General features: G+C 43.7%; 2 protein-coding genes across 3 annotated transcripts; one reads left to right on the top strand and one right to left on the bottom strand.

Annotated features, from left to right (window-relative positions):
* Positions 1 to 441: 441 nt before the first annotated feature.
* Positions 442 to 4,104, top strand: LOC139615293 (P2Y purinoceptor 1-like). Its single transcript, XM_071473111.1, has one exon. The coding sequence runs from the start codon at positions 905 to 907 to the stop codon at positions 1,937 to 1,939; it is 1,035 nt and encodes a 344-aa protein (XP_071329212.1). The 5' UTR covers positions 442 to 904; the 3' UTR covers positions 1,940 to 4,104.
* An 8,097-nt stretch (positions 4,105 to 12,201) lies between these two features.
* Positions 12,202 to 14,674, bottom strand: LOC139615284 (fibronectin type III domain-containing protein 11-like). 2 transcript variants are annotated; one of them, XM_071473102.1, is made up of 3 exons: positions 14,547 to 14,674; positions 13,719 to 13,892; positions 12,202 to 13,051 (listed from the first exon to the last, which is right to left on the bottom strand). In XM_071473102.1, exons 2-3 carry the CDS (start codon positions 13,875 to 13,877, stop codon positions 12,293 to 12,295), a joined length of 918 nt encoding a protein of 305 aa, XP_071329203.1. In that variant the 5' UTR covers positions 13,878 to 13,892; positions 14,547 to 14,674; the 3' UTR covers positions 12,202 to 12,292. The 2 variants fall into 2 exon arrangements, with proteins under 2 accessions (XP_071329203.1, XP_071329204.1); XM_071473103.1 differs by having other exon boundaries at positions 13,719 to 13,879; positions 14,547 to 14,663.
* Between the last annotated feature and the right edge of the window lie 4,546 nt (positions 14,675 to 19,220).

Raw genomic sequence — 19,220 nt, forward strand, 5'->3', positions numbered from 1 at the left:
TGGAGCTAACACTGAAGCTAACTCTGGAGCTAACTCTGGAGCTAACTCTGAAGCTAACTCTGAAGCTAACTCTGGAGCTAACTCTGGAGCTGACTCTGGAGCTAACTCTGGAGCTAACTCTGGAGCTAACACTGGAGCTAACACTGAAGCTAACTCTGGAGCTAACTCTGGAGCTAACTCTGGAGCTAACTCTAAAGCTGACTCTGGAGCTAACTCTGAAGCTAACTCTGAAGCTAACACTGAAGCTAACTCTGGAGCTAACAGTGGAGCTAACAGTGGAGCTCTAGTGGTCATTAGTGGAGGTGCAGCCTCAGACAGCGGAACACCTTCAGTCTCCAGCTGCGTTAGCTGCTGCCGTGCTCCCGTGCTAACGTGTGGATGGTTGATGAGCACTGATGCAGAACCAGGTCCATGATGACGATCAAAGCTGCTACCACACCACTACCACACCACACACTATCTGAGTTAGCCACAGGCGACATGACTCAGACACCGACACACTGAGCAGGAGTTATCAGGAAGTGGACCAACTTGTCACACAAATTCACAGTTAGTGAATTTAGTTAAACCTGGGTGTGTAAACTACAACGCAGTTCATGTCTTTAAATTTTTTATTTCTATAACAATAGACAGGGCAGACGGAGAAGAGGATGACCAGCCCCCCCGCTCTGTCCCGACCAGGGTGAAGGATGAAGCCTGTGACTTGCTGTGTGAACGCCCCTGCTGTTGATCTGCTGTGTGCCTGCTCCTCACGCCAGCCTGACAGCAGGAGGTGGGCGGGCCTTTTCTTGGGTTCATATTCACGTCGTTGTTCGCTGGTTCGTAGTTGGGTCGTTCTCAGAGGAGATGTGTGGTCCGCAGGTTCCCGCCGCTGGCTGCTGAGAACGACATTTAATCCCTCGAGATGTCTGAGAACGTGACGGACGCCACGTGCGGGGCCATCAACCTGGACTTCACGCACACGGTGCTGCCGCGCGTGTTCGTGGCGGTGTTCGTGGTGGGGACGCTGGCCAACATCTGGGGGCTGCGGAGCGTGCGCGGCAGCTGGAGCAGCCTCGGGGGCATCAACGTGTTCATGCTGCAGCTGGGGCTCGCGGACCTGCTCTACCTGTCCACGCTGCCCTTCCTCGTGCACTACTACGCGCGCGGCAGCCGCTGGAAGTTCGGCCCCGCGTTCTGCAAGATCACGCGCTTCTGCTTCAACCTGAACCTGTACGGCAGCGTGGGCTTCCTCACGTGCATCAGCGTCTACCGCTACCTGGGCATCGTGCACCCCATGAGGGTGATGGGCAAGCTCTCCGGCCGCCACTCGGTGGCCATCAGCGCCCTGGTCTGGCTCCTGGTGGTCCTCCAGATCCTCCCCGACATGTTCTTCGAGAAGAACGACCTGAACTCGACACACTCGTGTTTCGACACCACCTCCAACGAGCGGATCCGCCAGTACCTGCCCTACAGCATCGGCTGGACCGTCACAGGCTTCGCCGTGCCCCTGGTCATCATTCTGGCCTGCTACGGACACATCGTCGTGGTCCTCGCCAGGAAAGCCAGCGTGAACCCGGTTCTGAAGCAGCGGTGTCTGAGGCTGGTGGTGATCCTGGTCCTCCTCTTCTCCGTCTGCTTCATCCCATACCACGTGTTCCGGAACTTAAACCTGAAAACCAGGATCCTGAAGCAGAGCGGGGTCTGCCGCGCCGGCTTCCGTAACGTCTACATCGCGCACCAGGTGGGCCGGTGCCTGGCGTGTCTGAACAGCGCCATCAACCCGCTGATTTACATCGTGGGGAACGATGAGTTCCTCACGAAGCTGCATGGGCTCGGCCAGAGAGCCCGCCTGTCTCTGGCCGAGCTGAAGGGCGCAGTCCTTTACCGCAAACCCGCGGAACGGAGCCCGGATTCACCGTCGGGGACTCACGTCAGCTTTGACCTGATGAACGGATAAGACGCACAATGGGTTCAGCTGAGGTTCACCTCCGGGCCTGCACGTCACGCATTGTCAGGACTTCCACTTTTCCCGGAACGACGCGCGGTGATGACCGAGGTGTTGGACTGTTCCCAGGCGGTGCTGGAGGTCATCAGGTCACCGGGCTGCGGGTGTGGAGCCGCTGCTGCAGCTCTTGCGCTCATCCCACCACTGCACTCAGTCAGTATAAAACCAGCTGCACCTCCTGTCCTGTACTTTCTGTCTCATTGAATGCGCTCCAGTCCTGTGACCCAGGACCTCTGTGCTGAGGGTCCAGTCCGTGTGCAGTGCTGCAGGGACGTGTTTATGATTTGCAGCATATTGCGCGACCTTTGCGCTGTAACAGGTGAAGCATCTACTTGGCAATGTTTGATTTTTCCTTGTCTTATGTAACCCAGACTTTTGAACCGAGGCACTTGTTTAATTCACCTGAGGCCAGCTTTTATTGTGGAGAAAACACACATCAGGAGCTGTGCATGCTGGGATACACAGTCTGAAGAGGTGGTGGAGGAAAGTACCACCTGTACAAAATCTTCATCACATGTATTATTACAGCTTTATTAACAGCAAACTGTCCTCAAGTGTCACATGTCAAAGCAGAACATGGAGGTGGACATAGGTGTCACTCTTACAGTCTTTTTTTATTTCAAACATGGAAGCACAGTATTTCACATCTTCCTCAGGGGAACCCACATGTGCAGGTCTGTGTATGGACAGTAGGGACTCAACAATATATTTACACAACTTAAACCTCACTCTGCTCTGTGTTACCTGTGAGACCTGTGCACAAACTGTTGGTTGTCAGATTTGTGTGTTTTCAGCTAAATGGTGACAGAGGTACACACCGTGGAGCTGTGCTGTGGTAAGCGGAGCTGCTTATTACAGGACAGCAGCAGTGGAGTTGGTGAATGTGAAACTGTCAGTGTTTAAAGTTTGAAATGTCACAGACCTGAAAACGTCTTCAGTGAACTGAATGAAGATCAGCTGATGTGATGTTTAAATCTCAGTGGTTCAGTGTTCACTGGTCTCTGAAGAGAAATGGACTCAAGTGTAAGAACTGAGCTCAGCTCTGATCAATACAAACATTGATCATCTCTGACATCAGCTGGATCAGGAGTCATGTCTGTTTATGAGTCATGATCAAGAACATTAATTATGAAGTTAATTAGCCACAGATTGTCCATCTAATCTGTTTGTTAATGTCAGGCACCATTTTATTTTGAAAATCTCAGCAAGGTGAGAGGATCATGTTGCTCAATTAAACACAGACATGGCTATATACTCTTTCTCTGTCTGTCTCTCCCTCTGTATATAACAAACAAACACACAGGTGACAACATAACCCCCCCGGTGGCGTTAGAAGAAGACTACACATGATGACTCATTTCTAACCATAGGTGTTACACCTGAGCACCAGGGAAAGCTGTCTGCATAAATGAACTGACTGGTGTCACACATCTGCGGTGCTTCTGCTGCTTCGTGAACAAAAATCTCGATTGAAGATGCAGGTCTGCAGAGGGGAATGACAAACTCTTCTGATGTCAGGAAGCTGAAGCTGCTCTCATGGTTTGGTTCCTCTGTGACATTAAAATATGTGAATGAGTCCATGTTCAAAACCCTCATACAACCATACTGTGTTTTTACAAAGACTGTGCACCTATAGTACGGTCCTGACAAACAGGCGAGGACGCTGTGAGGTCACTGTGGTATAAAGTATACACATGTGGACAAAATTGTTGGTACCCTTCCGTTAAAGAAAGGAAAACACACAATGGTCACTGAAATAACTTGAAATTGACAAAAGGAATAATACATAAAAATTTACTGAAAATTAACTAATGAAAATCAGACATTGCTTTTGAATTGTGGTTCAGCAGAATCATTTTAAAAAACAAACTAATGAAACTGGCCCGGAAAAAAATGATGGTACCCCTAGGAAAGATTGAAAATAATTTGACCATAGGGACATGTTAAACTAAGGTGTGTCCTGTAATTAGCATCACAGGTGTCTTCAACCTTGTAATCAACCTTGTGTCTGCCTATTTAAAGGGTGAAAAGTGGTCTTTGTGCTGTTTGGTATCATGGTGTGTACCACACTGAGCTGCTGGGTACAGTTTGGCTGTATTATAAAGTTATATCAAAGATGTGGGGAAATTTTGCAAACAAGTTCATCTCCATGTCACACACATGGTTTCAGGAAAGGGTGTGCCAACCACAAACTGCTGTTGTAGCTCGGGAGTTCAACTGCTTCACTTCTCAGTAACATTGTTTAGCAGACCGGGGTTAAGTAACAGCCAAGGAACCTCAGAACAGATGCAGACTCCTCAGAACACAGATCCAGCTCTGAGAGTTTAGAGAAATACCTCAGGACTGTGGCTTTACTGGAAACGATAGGATCTCATCATTGTTCAGGACTCTTAGGAACTGCTCATTAAGGAAACCATGTATTCTGTAATGAGACAGCAGCAGGAAGTCAAGGCAGAGGCCTGACCGAGATCTCAGCCCTGTGAGGATTTCACTTATCCACTTATTAGAGCTGTGACCTGCTCTGCCCCCAGTTGTTAGGAATAATGGCTCCAGCTTCAAACTGGCTCACAAATCAGACCAGGGTTGAGATATGAACAGGAACATTTGACACAATAAAGATATATTTTTTGTGTCCAACATTTCCCTGGCCCATTGACGTGCACACAAAGACCTTAGGGACTCTGGTTGGACTGACGGCACAAAGATAAGAATTCATAGACCACTTCTTGATTTGGCATGAATGAGACATGCACAACCCTTATCCTGGTGTGATGTAATGACGTTTGCTACATGGCAAAAATACAGGAACTTAGACACAATCATAACAGAATGATGTGTTGTTCTCCCTTCATTGTTTCAAAATCATTTTCCTGTGTTCACTGTGTTTTTATTTGACAGAAGGTATATTTGTGGTTTCAAGAACCAAAAAACATCTCAGTGTAGTTTTACATCTCCTCTCTCTGGCTTCTCTCTGGAGCCCTGGTAACAACAATTTTCTGATCGATCCAATAAATATATAGTAGATTTCAGGTAAACCAAATCCTGCAAGGTTGGATTGTGGGTCCAGGAGGGTGGGACTTGGGGCAGTGACTATTTTGTTGCTGGTTTTAAGGCTCAGTTTCTGAATACAGGCTGTGTGCTTTTCTCTGTGGACTGAGGCTTTGATACTTTCACAGTGTTAATATAGAACCTAGACCTGATCTATAATCAAAAAACACATGCCTTAAACAAACTCAATCAGCACTGTGTGATAAATGTGAGCAGCTTTGAGCAGGGCTTGCAGTGACTGACTCTCTTTATACAATGTGGACCTTTAAAGAGGTCTCACTCCCTCGTTCAGAAACACTGAATATTTTTGTTCAACAGTCTGAAACGTGACGTCAGCTCACTCCGTCTGTGTCTTTGTGGTGTCTGAGCAGGATCCAACCTTTTTATATACGGTCTGTGATCCAACACAAAACTGTGTTGTCTCTACAGATAAATATTAACATCTCAGGATTTTCCCTCCCTCACATTCTCTGATTCTGTAAACACAGTCTGGTAAGAAAAAAACAAAGTGGCTTGATGAATGTGTGTAAGCACTTAAAGGAAACACCCAGACCAGCTACAGCCGGAGACCATGTTCACCTGTCTGTGACCTCACAACAACCTGCCCATCTGTGTCAATCTCATCCACACTATTTCTATGTGTCTGTCCTTCATAAATGTAGGAAGCTATTGTTAATCCTCATTACTGAGAAGAGCTGAGTGGTCAGTTGTTTTTCTAAATGGACACCAGACCAATTAGAATCCATCACTTATTTATAAGTCTGAGAGGCAGGCATCGACTGAGAGGTCTGGAACCAGGCCACTGCTGAAACCCAACTGTCTGACAGAACATCATTGTTGGAGAGCTGTGAAAAACCTGTTGGTATGTTCCATCACATTGTTTTTTTTACATCCGGTGCTCTTAGCAGCTGCAGCATGATTATGGTTGTGGTTAGTACGAAAGCAATTTCCTGCATGAAAATCAAACACACTGTCTTCACTAGGAGCTCGCCAAGGTTATGGAAAGACCACGTTGATGGTTAACAGAAACCAACATTGACTGTTGGCAGACGGCTGCATTTATGTTGCACTTTTATCCCAATTTACAGCTCATTCACCCATTCACAAACACACTCACATTACAATGGCAGTGAAGTACCATGCTAGCTGATGCGCTGCCAATGACCTGACCAACAGGAGCACCTCTGGGGTCAGTGTCTCGCCCACGGACGATTAGTGGATGACCCGCTCCACCTCCTGAGACTCAGCCAATGCTCAGTCTCCAATGTCAAAAACAACATTTTGTTGACTCCTCCCTCCACCTCCACTCCTTCCCTCTGCAAACTCTCAGGCTTCATAATTTGTCACCTTATTTTCGTCTTTGGTCCTGGTGGACAATTCAGCAGCTAGAGGACGTTGTGATGTGAACATAAATATATGTACTCCTGTAAAAATCAACCCCATAGGCGTCTGTGCAGGCAGCTTATCATAGTTATCATGACACATGGTTGAAGACTGTCTGCTACGCCTGTAGGGGCCAACCAGTCCTCCAACCAGTCCTCCAACCAGTCCTCCAACTTGAACAACAAAAAACCCTCTGATTCAACCCATGGCAGTGTCTCCTGAAATAGTGCCCCTACGGTGGCAACATGTAGACTGTACCGAGAGTGGCTTTTGTCACAATGGTTACTATAGTAATGGTCATCAAATCAAATCAAAAATCAGATCAAGTTTTATTTATATAGTGCCAAATCACAACAAAAGTTAACTCAAGGCACTTTCCAATTGGAGGAGGTCAGGACCCTCTCTTTAAAGTATAGGAGAGAAAGAAACCCAACAATTCCCACTGAGAGCAAGCACTTGGCGACAGTGGCAAGGAAAAACTTCCCATTAAGAGGCAGAAACCTAAGGTAGAACCAGGCAGAAACCTAAGGCAGAACCAGGCTCAGGGTGGGCGGCCATCTGCCTTGACCGGTTGGGTTTGAGAGAGAGAGAGAGAGAGAGAGAGAGAGCGAGAGATGCACTAATAGTAGTAACAGTAATAAGCAGTAACAGCAGCAATGATAATGTTAATGTTAACGATAATACTGCTACTCATATGTCTTGGTTAGATTTATGAAAAGATGGTGATTTGGGTTAGAATAAGTACTTGCTCAACATTAGACAGTCTTTGTTGTCATGGTTATGATAATAACAACAATGGATAATAACAACAACATAAACTGCTACATTCACATGGGAATCGAACACTGCTCTCCTGTGTCATATTCATCCATCCACCCCAACCGTCGTATCCGAGGGTAGGGACAAGAGACGTGGTTTTTCAGGTTGGAGGACTTGTTGGTGATTTTTGCACATTTGTCATTATTTTTCTCTGTAGAGACGTCACTCTACACCCAGTGTCAGTGTTTATATAAGTGTAATTAGTGTAACCTTTAGAGTTTGTAGTTATTACTGCAGCCATGACGACAAAGGTCCCTTAACTTTAGTAATTTAAACCCAAACTATGATCTTTCTCTAAACCTAACCTAACCTCAACCATGCGGTTATCACTTTATTGTTCTAGCAGTTCTTTGAATTAATTTTTGAAGGCACAGAAAAGTGACAACATCCTGCTGATGTCATGTCTACTTGTCGTACCAGAGGACAAGGACAAACTGTGGAGGGCTTGTTGAGAATTCTCCAATATGGACAGAAATCCTAAGAGACTGTCAGAGTACTGACAATCCATATTCTCCCTTGGATGCACCTTTCATTTTTCTAGCTGTATTCACTATTTCCAAGTCAAATCATTGTTTAGATCTAGTCAAGTTAGAATAAACTCTGATGATCAGTTTCCACATGAAATCAGTTCAACTCACAGTCTGTAATTTCTTCTTCTTCTCCTTCTTCTTCATCTTCTTTGTCCTCTTTTTCTTCTTCTTCTTCTTCTTCTTCTTCTTATTGTTCATATTATTATTACCTGTCATCAGCAGGTTCTATTTTCACCTGTGTGGAACAGGTCCTGAACTGATCTGAAGCAGACTTGGTGGAGGGATGGACGAGAGGCCAGAGAAGACTTCATGAAATGCCGGTCCAGATCTGGTTAAAGCGGCGGAGCCAGGATTTTTCTTATGTCTGTCTTTAATCTGTAGGATAGTTTGGTTTTGGTGAAGGCGTTAATGCTAGTGAGTGTTATTGTAGTTATTACCGTTACTGTACATGTCTCTGAGGAACCTGGGTTGTGTTCTGGACTTCCTCCTGTGATACATGTGTTGGTCTCTGTGGGCTCAGCCCCTCCCCACAAGGGTCAAGTCAAGTCTATCCAAGTGGTCTGTCTGAAGTCTAACAACAGGAACACACAGTCTGTGTTGTGTGTGTGTGTGGCAGCTGCTGCCTCTGACCGTGTGTGCGTGTTCACACTGTGTTTGCTGTGTCGCTGCTTCTGCAGTTTGCTGCCTGCTTGAATGCTGGATTTCTCTTCATTATAGATTCATTTCTGATTTATTTTAACAGAAAATGTCTCTAAGATGACATCTCTGTCTGTTTTTGTTTTGCATGTCACACCTGAAAAATAGGTCTCATGCAGGCAGTGTGTTCACGCTAACTGTTAACATGGGCGCCAAAACGAAAACCAAAACGCATCCAGTCTGTCTCTGGACCAGGTCAAGTCTCAAGACCGGGGGCCAGTTTCACAAAGACATTTTAGACTGGTTTATAGAGTGAGGCCACAGATCAGTCTAAGTCATACAACATCAGACTCCTCAACCCCAGGCTAACTCAGGCCTAAGACCAATCCATGATGAGTAGCACCCAAAAACAGAGAACAGAAAAAACATGGCTCCTAATCTGTGGTTTGCTGACATTGTTCTAGTGAGAGCAAGAAAGGGAAGAATTTTTAGAGAAGTCAGGTTTTTTATTCTTATTGTTTCTCTCTTCGCTGAACTTTCAAAGTAAAACGTCCTCCTAACTGTTTAATGCCTGCAGAAGACAAACATTTTCTGAGCTCACCGGCTAGATGTGGTTCCTCTTAATTTACCCAGAATACATTGTGCAACAGTCTATTAAGATAGTCAGAATCAGATGAAATCAGATGTTTTTTTTAAAAGCTTTTAAGCTATAGTCAAAGTCTGTCTTTCTGAAACCAGCTCCTGAATACCAGGTCAAAGTCAAGTCCAGTCTTTCATCAGTGTCAGTCAAGTCTCAAGTCCTCAGATTTGTGACTTAAGTCAAGTCATGTGACTCAAGTCCTCAACCTCTGTCACCTAACAGTGGACAACATGAAATACTTTCCTTATGGTTCATTTCTAAAGCAAGTCCTGACTTGTTGGACTGAGACAGATTCAGTCTCTGCATAAGCTCTGTCATTTATTTCCAGTGTGATTGGCTCAAACCACAGGACCTCTGTCCCTGATTCCACATCAGCAGCACAACTGACTCACGGCAAAAATAAGACAGATCATAACAATGACACCTTGTGATGCGCCTGTGTTCTGGGTAACCATCTTTAACCCAACACAACACCTTCTACACACACAGACACACACAGACACACACACACACACACACACACACACTCTGTGGTGCATTGGCCAGAAAAGCTCTAATCCACAACATAATTATATTAATCAGTTTCATTTCCTCAGACTCTGTGATTAGTCCAGTCCATTATCAGATATGACAGAGTAACACAATGTCCATCAGACACACAGCTGGTCTCACAATCATCTCCTGGGACTCACATTTTAAATCCACTGTTGTCTGAAAACTTGGTTTCAGATCTGACTGAGTTTCTATGATGATAATGATCAATAATCAAAGGTCAAGCTACAAAAACATCCTCTTTTGTAAATCAATAATTAATGTTAATGAGCTTCATCAGGACCATGGACGTCTAATTAAATCTAACTGACAGGGGCGTCTCCCAGGCAACATGAGCAAACAACCCTGACATCATTCTGACATCATCCGACTGCTCTGATTGGTCCATGGAAACACCTGGGGCCAGTTGCACAAAGCACCTTAAGTTTTCTACTTAAGTATGACATTTAAGGTAGATTTTCTCCTTAGCTGAGGCAGTTACCTAATTAAGGTTGTTGCACAGAATCTCTTAAAAGGTTTCCTTAGCTAGGGAAAAACTTTAAGGCATTTACAGCAGTGAAAGAGATTTTACAGCAGTAAAATTCTACAGTTTCCATGGAGTTTGTTTGCTGGCATTAGCGCTTGAGTTCATCCTCTTCATTTATCACCATACATTCAGCCATGTTGCGGTTAAGATATGATCAGAGGTTCCTTAAGTTTCTTTCCTTAATTTGGTTGCTAAGGTCCTCTGTACAACAGCTTCACTGACTTTAAGTGATTTCTTAAGTATAAGACCAAGATAAGGAGAAAATCTTAAATACTTAAGTGAACATTTTAAGGAAACCTTAAGGAGAAGACTTTCACTTTACTTTAGCCTTGGTTACAACGGTTCCATCTCAGGGTCCATTTAGTCGATGTTCTGGAGCTTTTGGTCATAAAACATAATCTTTTACTAATCTTAAGTTCATCATTGCAGGTGTGATTAATTTTATTGTTTTCATGATAAACAAAACTCATTAAAATATTTCAGTCACCACTGACATGAAACATTAAGATAGAACAGGAAGGAAACTATAATGAAGACACACAGAATAAACAAAAGATAACAGCAAAAACATTTGATCTATAATCATATGTATATCAGACCAGAACTGAGGCATGTGTACCATCTTTGTCATGACTCTGAGCTGTCCACCAAACTGCAGCCGGGACGGTGTCCAGTAGCACTGATGGCCAAATTTTATTACAGCAGAATAATATTGTATGACTCTAACCTCAGCCCTGACCAGGTTAGAGAGATACGATGTCTGACCCCCTCCTTGGGTGTCCCTGTCACATGCCCCCCCCCCTTGCCACCACTCTCAAATAAACAATAAAAACATAATCATTAAAAATTCTGGGTCAACATGTCTGACTGTCACTTCAGCAGAGTTTAGAGATAAGCTGATCCTGGCTCCTCTTCAGTGTCTCTCTGAAAACATTTTAAATTTTACTGATCACATTTAAATGTTAACCCCACACACACAGCCTCAGATCCTCGGTCCAAAGTCTAGGCCTGAATCTAAAGGTGACCATTTCTTTGCCATCAGGCCCCTTGACCTTGGATCGACCAGCCGCAGGAGATGAGGTAGATTCAGTGATGTCCTTCTAGTGTTTTTATTGGGGTTTTTTTACTGTTTCTATTCTCCACTAGTTTTTATATTGAAGTGTGACCTGTCTGACTTCACATAACTCTGTTTTCCCAACCTACAGCAGAGCCCTGCTCTGTCTCCGGGCAGCAGCTGATTGTCCGATGTACATGTGAGCTCCTATGTTCTTTACAGCTGCAGTATTTACCTGAGGTGTGATGTTACAGTTATGAGGCCAGAAATTGTCATATGTCATAACTCTTAATAAGTTTAGATTGTCTTAGTACAATTAACACATGATTTATATATTCTGTTTGGAGAAAAAAAAACAGCATCAATTGTTGTTCACCTTCATGGCCTAGACCCAGGACCACCTGCACACACCTGGGACTGAACTTGTCCCGCTGTCTCCTTGTTCCTGACCACACACCTCCAGTGTTTAGACATGGTACCTGGAAACCAGCATGACTCCATACAGTCTGCAACATCAAGTCTCTTTTACACAGTTACTGTCATGATGATCAGTAGTGGGGTGACCCAGGAGTCCGGCGGGTCAGGGTCACATGGTGCAGACTCTCTGAGCAGCAACAAACCTGGTGTGTTTGCTCCATGCCCCCCTCCCCTGGTCTCTGTCCTGTCTGTCAAAATAAAGGCATAAAAATAATAATTAAAGAACCTCCAGTGCAGCTGTGGCAGAGCTGAGAGGCTGTGGCTTCTGAATGTGTACTGAGTTCAGGACTGATGATCCTCTGACCGCTGATCCTCCTGCTCCTGGTGAGCCTTTGTTAGCCATGTTTCCCAGAATGCACCAGGTTATGTCTCTCTCTGTCTCTCTATCTGTCTCTGTCTCTGTCTTTCTCTCTCTGTCTCTGACTCTGTCTCTGTTTTGTTGTGCAGCGCTTTGATTAAAATGTGCTTGATAAATAAAGTTGACTTGGTTTGAGAAAAGGTTTCACTGTCATGTGTTACTTGAACAAACCAGTTTCTCCTTCACAGTCGTCAGGTCAATAAAAGTTCATTTATTTATTATAAATTGGGTAAATGTTCTTGTCTCTGTGATTTCTCTTCTCTTTCCTCAGATTTGTGTCTCTCACTTCTCCGCTGTCTTCAAGGTGATGCTGTCAATCCACATCCCATAGACCAGGTTACCAGCGTCTACTCTCTTAACAGAGAACTGATAGAACCTGTCCGAGATCAGGTTGTTCACCTGTATGTGGTACAACTGACACATACATTTAGAAAAGTGTCCTTGGTCGTCAACAGTTGGATGAAGGCTCTTTACGTGGATTTCAAACTGCTCATTTGGCTCCTGAGGCTCCTCACCTGCCACCTCCCAGCACAGGTACACAGAGGTGGACGTCACACGCGACTTGAACCTGTCAAATATTACCGGCATTTTCATGGCCACAGTGACACTGAGCTGTGGGATGGGATAGTTTCCTGTGTTAGAGATGAGCTGGTTCTGAAGGTCCAGTGGGCCCAGAGTCCGGGTCATTCTTCTCTCAAAGTCTTTCAGGTCCTGGTGGGTCTGCTGGAGCTTCTGCTTCATGGAGGCTGCCGTGTGACTGTCCACTCCTCCCTGGTTGTACTTCACGATGAAGGCCTCCAGCTCTCTGCAACCCCTCATGATCTGATCTTGAAGCATCCCCAGGTAAGTGAGGAGGAGCTTCACCTGGGTTTTAGCCATCGACATGGCGGCCTGCAGCCTCGGCTGGTTGATCAGAGACAACAGCGTGCTGTCAGACAGATGTAATGTGTGCTGCTGGTCTGCAGTCGGCACCAGATCCTGCCGCTGGATTTCCAGGTAGTATGAGCCCCTGTTCATGAGCTGCAGCTCTTTCTGCATCGCCTGAAACACATCACATGATTTCATGAATCTCCAGGTGCTCTGCTAAGGGCTCCACCCCTCACCCTCACCCTCACAGTCCTCAGAAAACACATTCATACTTTCAGTATCTGTATTCATGTTGAAGTAATTACACAGTGTCATCATAACAACAGGGATGATAACATGGACCTGCACAGGAGCAGCAGGAGATGAAGCTGTCAATCAGGCACAGTCTGGACACTGAGCCTTAAAACCAGCTGTCAGGACTTCTGGAACTTTGTGATGTCACAACAAAGCACGCCCCAAGCCCAACCCACCTGGACCCACCATCCAACCTTGCAGGATTTGGTTTCTCTGAGTGTTTACCTGTAATCTGTTATGTTTTTATTGGATCACTCAGAAAACAGTCGTCCAATTGGAAGAGAGGATCAGAGCCTTCAGACTCATCCACAATGGATAGTAAAACATGCCTTTGTTTTCACACTATGCCATTTTCAGTCTTAATGTACAGCGCTGCTGCCCCAACATGGCCGACAAGTTATACTGTAATGCAGGTCATGTGGGCTCTGATGATTCAGTGGAATTGGCCCTGGATGTAGTTTATCATACAAGTGCGAGAACATGTGATGATAAGTGATAATGCAGAAGGATGTACTTTGTGCTCAGCTCTACACTATGGTCCACTAACCATGATGGAGTTGTCACTGAGACCAGTGCAAAGCAGCTGGATGATTTGGTTGCAAATATCTGTGGGGGTGTCTGTCTGATCCCTGACCTCCTGGGCTCCACATCCTTCTGAGCCTGGATGGCCAGGTTTGACTTCCTCCATAGTGACTGTTGCATTCATTGCTGTGAAGGTAAGCTAACACACAGTCGTGATTCACATCAAGTGAAGATGAGAAAAAATGAGCTTTGAATTATTGTTGTAGGATGAAATAAAAAAGCTTTTTATTTCCTAGTTTTCACATTTCATCACATTATTTAATGATAAAGAGAAGAACATATGGTTCTGTTACTGCACATCACAACCTGAGACTGAGTGTGGACCAGCAGAGGGAGATGAAAAATAAAATCACAGCTGCTCACTACAATCACAGTGATCTGTCAGCACACCTGTCCACATCTGTCAGCGACATCCTCTTACACAAGGAGACATCAAGCCCTGTCATTTCATTATTATGAATATTCCACATTTCTTGATATGGAGACATGGGACATGGAGGACGACCTGTTCTGGGACATTAAGCTGAAGGAAGCAGTGACTGATTGTAGATTGTATTGTGATGTTTAATTTAACATTCAGACAATTAATATCCAGATTTTTCTTTTCTCTGAGAGAAAAACCCTAAACCTCAAGCCAACAAGCCCATTCTCACTCACTGTCACTGTAAATCACATCTGGTGAATGAAGCATTAATGTGAGTTAAAACCTGAAATTATCTATAAATTTACCATAAACTAAACAGTGCTCAGCTGATAATTAGTATTTCATTCATACAACAGTAATTAAACCTACCGGTTTTTCCTCTGTTCTTCTTCAGCTGTGCAGCTTCCTGCTGAGTAGTTTTATAGTGACTCCTGTTTATAGTTAAATTCGTACATCTGCATGGTAACAGTTAACTGTCAACTTCCATGGTTACCATGGTCACAGTTTATCTTCCATGGTTACAGAATGACAGCAGCAGCTCGCAGCACCTTCGGGTTCTCTCAGAGGGTTTCTGTGGATGGTGGAACACTTCCACCAGTTCTCTACCCCAAATGTTCATGAATCCATCACCCTGGCACCTCCTCCGTTCTTAGCTAGTTTCTAAACACTGTTTAAACAAGTGTAGTTTTTTCTCCAAGTGATGAAATATCCACACTTCAAATAATCCAGTTTAAATTTATAGACATTTTTAAGATCTTGAAGATCTGATCATCACTAAAGTGTCTGTCATGAAGAGAGCTGAAAGTAACTAATGAAATGGTCAAAGTTGTCATTCTGACATTTAAGGTGTTTTGATTGATTTCCGGATGTCAATCACGCATTAAGTATCATTCCACCTTAACTGTGTGTGGTAGCTGCTACTACATCATGGCGTCGTCTGACATCACTGAGCTGATGTTTGTCTGATGCTGCGTCATATTCTCCACATGATCAAACTATTCATAAAGTCAGTCTAACATTTGATCATGTGATCATAGTTGACCCATGTGTGTTAACTTGTCTCCTTAGGAACAGTGGTTACATTTACTTCAAAACAAACTGCAACTGAACAGTGTGCATGTGCCATAGGTGCGCTCAGTCCTTATGTAATGTAAAATTCAGCCCGTACAGGTGTCATGAAGGAGGAAATTAGCTCTAGGGACCAGAACAGTTTTTTTTACCAGGCTGTAAACATGCTTATTTCTGCTGTAAAGACATTTGAACATGGGAGTCTGTGGGGACTGACTCACTGCTGGAGCCAGACTCTAGTGGTCGTTAGAGGAACTGCAGCTTTTAGATCTTCACTGTTGATGCTTCATGGTACATGAAGTCACTCTGGGTTCAGGCCTTTAAATTGTAAGCCATGTGGTGTGTGTGTGTGTGTGTGTGTGTGTGTGTGTGTGTGTGTGTGTGTGTGTGTGCATGCTGAGGCTATGCTGCAGATATTAACTCACCTCCAGAGACTGATGAGACTCTTTCAGATGACCGTCATAGTGGTGTTAGTTTTGGTGCTGATGTATTTGGGGGTGAACCTGTAGTTTGGGTTAGGGTTAGAGCAGCTCTGTCATGAGAAACTGTCCTGCTGATTATTCATCCTGTGTGTTTGAACCTCCTGTGAGCTTGTTGGCTTTAAAGCAGAACCAGGTGTATTCTGTGAAGTGTACATGGTTGTGAGAGTTTTCAACACTGTGGCATTAAAAGAATGAACCTGTCCAGCAGTCTGTACGGTCTGGAGTTAGTGTCTGTCCCCGTTTGCCATCTTGGCTACAGCTGCTCCACAGCTGTATTAGACTGTATGTGCTGTATTGAATCATAAAATAATAAATGCCACTGTTGATGTGTGATATGATGCTCCCATCCCACGAGCATCCACCTGCGGCCTCAGTTTATTAGTGATTCATCATCAGAGACTTCCCATAATGCAGCATGTCCACCTGTAACATAATGGTAACATCAGTCACCTGGAGTCTGAGTCTAGATTCCTGTTTGAGCGTTCACCTTGTATTAGAGATTTGATTACAGATCCTGTGTATTTATTAGACATGTGACACAAAGTCAGGACACAAAAATAAAAGCATAATTTATTCTCCATCCAACACGTGCAGGTCTGAATTACTTCAATGATTTGTCTCCACCCAGTGGTTGAATCTGATTTTTTTGAATCAGACTTTATGTATTTATTGTGCAGTCAGTACTGGTGTTTTCACTTTTGACTAAACCTTACCCAGTAGTTTGGTCAGTTAAACATTTATACCTTTGTCTGGATGCAGATCACACACTATATTCAGACTGAAGTCATGTGAACAGGGACTGAAGATGTGACTTGAATTGTCTTCAAGCTTCAAGATTTGACTTTAGACCTGAAAGTTGAAGCCTGGACACTTTTGTCCTGGTAAAATCATGCAGTGATAAAAAAGGGGATTTAGACAGCCACAGGAGAGGAGGGCAGGTGGTAACACCTGGAACATCTTTGACCTCAGGGAGGTTAATGTCAGTTGCTCAGTCCATCACTTTGATCCAGACTAAAACATCTCAACAACTATTTACTGTCATGAAATTTAGTAAAGACACTCATGTTACACAGGGGATGGATCCTAATAATTGAGGGGGTCCTCTGACTCTTCATCTAGCACCATCTGGTCAAAGTTGTAATTTACCATTGCTCTGATTTATGACTGAAGTACCTGGAAAACATCTCATCACTGGAAGCTCTTCTTTGTGTTTAGTGCTAATTAGCAAGAGTTAGCTTGTTAACTATCTAAACAACATGATAAACATTACACCTGCCAAACATCAGTCTGTTAACAGTGTTGGTCTCTGCAGTTTAGCATGTTGGCATTAGCTAAATGGAGCAACATCCTGCAGTAATAATGAAGAAAACAGAAACAAACAAATAAAAATGAATTAATGACGGATCACGTTCTGTTTACATAAGTAGTGGATTCTCTGAAATGCATCTGTATGATAAGGTTCGTGTCGACCTGGGAGAATTAATTTACAATAAAAACTTGCATTCAATTCACTAAATGGAAAAAAAATTCACCTGCCATAGGCTCCCTAACTGAAGCTAACTGGCAGCCTATTAGCAAAAAGTATTGAAGTAGCTTCATAGTAATGAAGGTCATTAAGGATAAACAAACAAGAAAACTGAACTGGGTACAAGACCAGCTGCTGCTACTCGCCCTGTTGGTCTTTGAAAGAAAAGATATGATAAAAGGAAAACTTGGTGCTGTTCTCAGATCTGAAATAAAATGCAAAGCTTGGGAAGAGATAAGTTTCCATGTGAACGCTGAATTTCCACTGGTGCAGAGGACAGCTGAGGTGGTACCTGCTTCACATCACAGCCCTCAGACCAGCAGGTCCTGCAACAGGTAGGACTGATGACAGCTCCACTGATCTCAACTACAGCTGGAAAACTTCTTGTTATTTTCACTGCAAGCGGAGCAAAGCAGACCATTCAGTCTAATTAATGCAGACACCGAGCACACACTGAACCCAGGCACAGAGAAGCAGAGTGGATTAGTTAGCATTTAGCATTTAGTCAGACAAGGTCAGACTAAATGTGCCTGATGTCATTGGCTGGTTAGGGATGCACTGATAACACTGATTTTCAGACCAACACATTTGTGTATGTGTAAGTCTTTGGGTCTCAACAACACATAAAGAAATATATCTTGTTGCTCTGACGGGTCTTCATTGTGTGACCTCTAACCCCACACACCTGAACCATCCTCCTCCATGTTTTCAGAAAACATGACTGAGATTTAGTTTCATGTGTTCAGACTGGTGTAAATCTGTGTCTGATCTGAACATGAGTTAGAAGAACATATGTTTGGTGAGTGAACAGTGAATGGGCTTTAAAACGGCATATTTGTCACATGAAGTCACATACTGAGGGTTACACTCCTCATTATACAGTGAAAAAAACAACAACACTCCACAATGACCTGCTGCTATGGCACAGGTGAACTGAGCTCACTCACACTACAGGAAGTAGACTGTGTCTGACTTGACTGCAGCCTTTAATAGTCTGCCCCTGAAGTCACCGACAGTTCATGTTCACCATCAAGTCAGGAGAAGTGATAATAATGATCATAATAATAAAGTTTGTTAAACAGTATTCTCTCAATCAAAGATTTCAACTTCAGTTGCTTCCCAACTGTAAAACATCAAAAGATAAGATGGATAGACAGATGTCAAACATTACAAACATCATCAGAACAGAAGCAAGTTTAACATATCTGAAACAAGAATAATAAAATAAACCATAGAAATATGAATCAGTCAAAAAACTTCTCACATTTGTTTAGGTTACTCACCCACAGGTTTACATCACATCCTGTTAAATGGAAACGTATGTATTGTCATGTGTGCTTGTTTCCCAAATGAAAAACTATTGTGAATTCAAACTGATACTAAAGATAGACAGAAAGATCAGACAGCAGAGACTAAATGTATCTAAGTTGTGCATCTATGTTGTGCAGAGAACGATCTTGCACAGCTGAGCTGTGAGAAAACAAAGATTGTACTGTGTGGTCTCATCACCTCCTCCACCTGTGGGTGCAGATGTGCCCAGCCTGTGAACCACAGGGAGGTGGTCTACCTATTAAACTTGTGTGAGCTTTCCTACTCTGGTCCTTTCAGCTCAGACACTTGTCGAATGATCGAACCCATTGCAAAGGTTTCAATAAAACTCATAAAAGACAACTTGGTCTCAACCAATTTTATTGAATTTCCACCACATCCTACATAACCTACGGAGCTGAAACAATCATTTACAGGTACTCATTCTAATCATTTATCAATAAATATACCAGAAGTTTCTGTGGTTCCATCTTCTCCATAGTGAAGATTTTCATTGGTTGGATAAAACAAACAAAGCCTCTATGAATGTTTGAATGAGATTCTTCACTATTTGAAATCTGAACTTATATTGACTGGAATCAATAATGAAAATAATCATAAATTGTAGGCCCATTAGGCTATAGCCTACATAAGAATTAT

The sequence above is a fragment of the Trachinotus anak genome, unplaced genomic scaffold, assembly GCF_046630095.1.
Source record: "Trachinotus anak isolate AG129_WGS33_773 ecotype Australia unplaced genomic scaffold, CSIRO_AGI_Tana_v1 ptg000045l, whole genome shotgun sequence".
NCBI classification, from domain to species: Eukaryota; Metazoa; Chordata; class Actinopteri; order Carangiformes; family Carangidae; genus Trachinotus; species Trachinotus anak.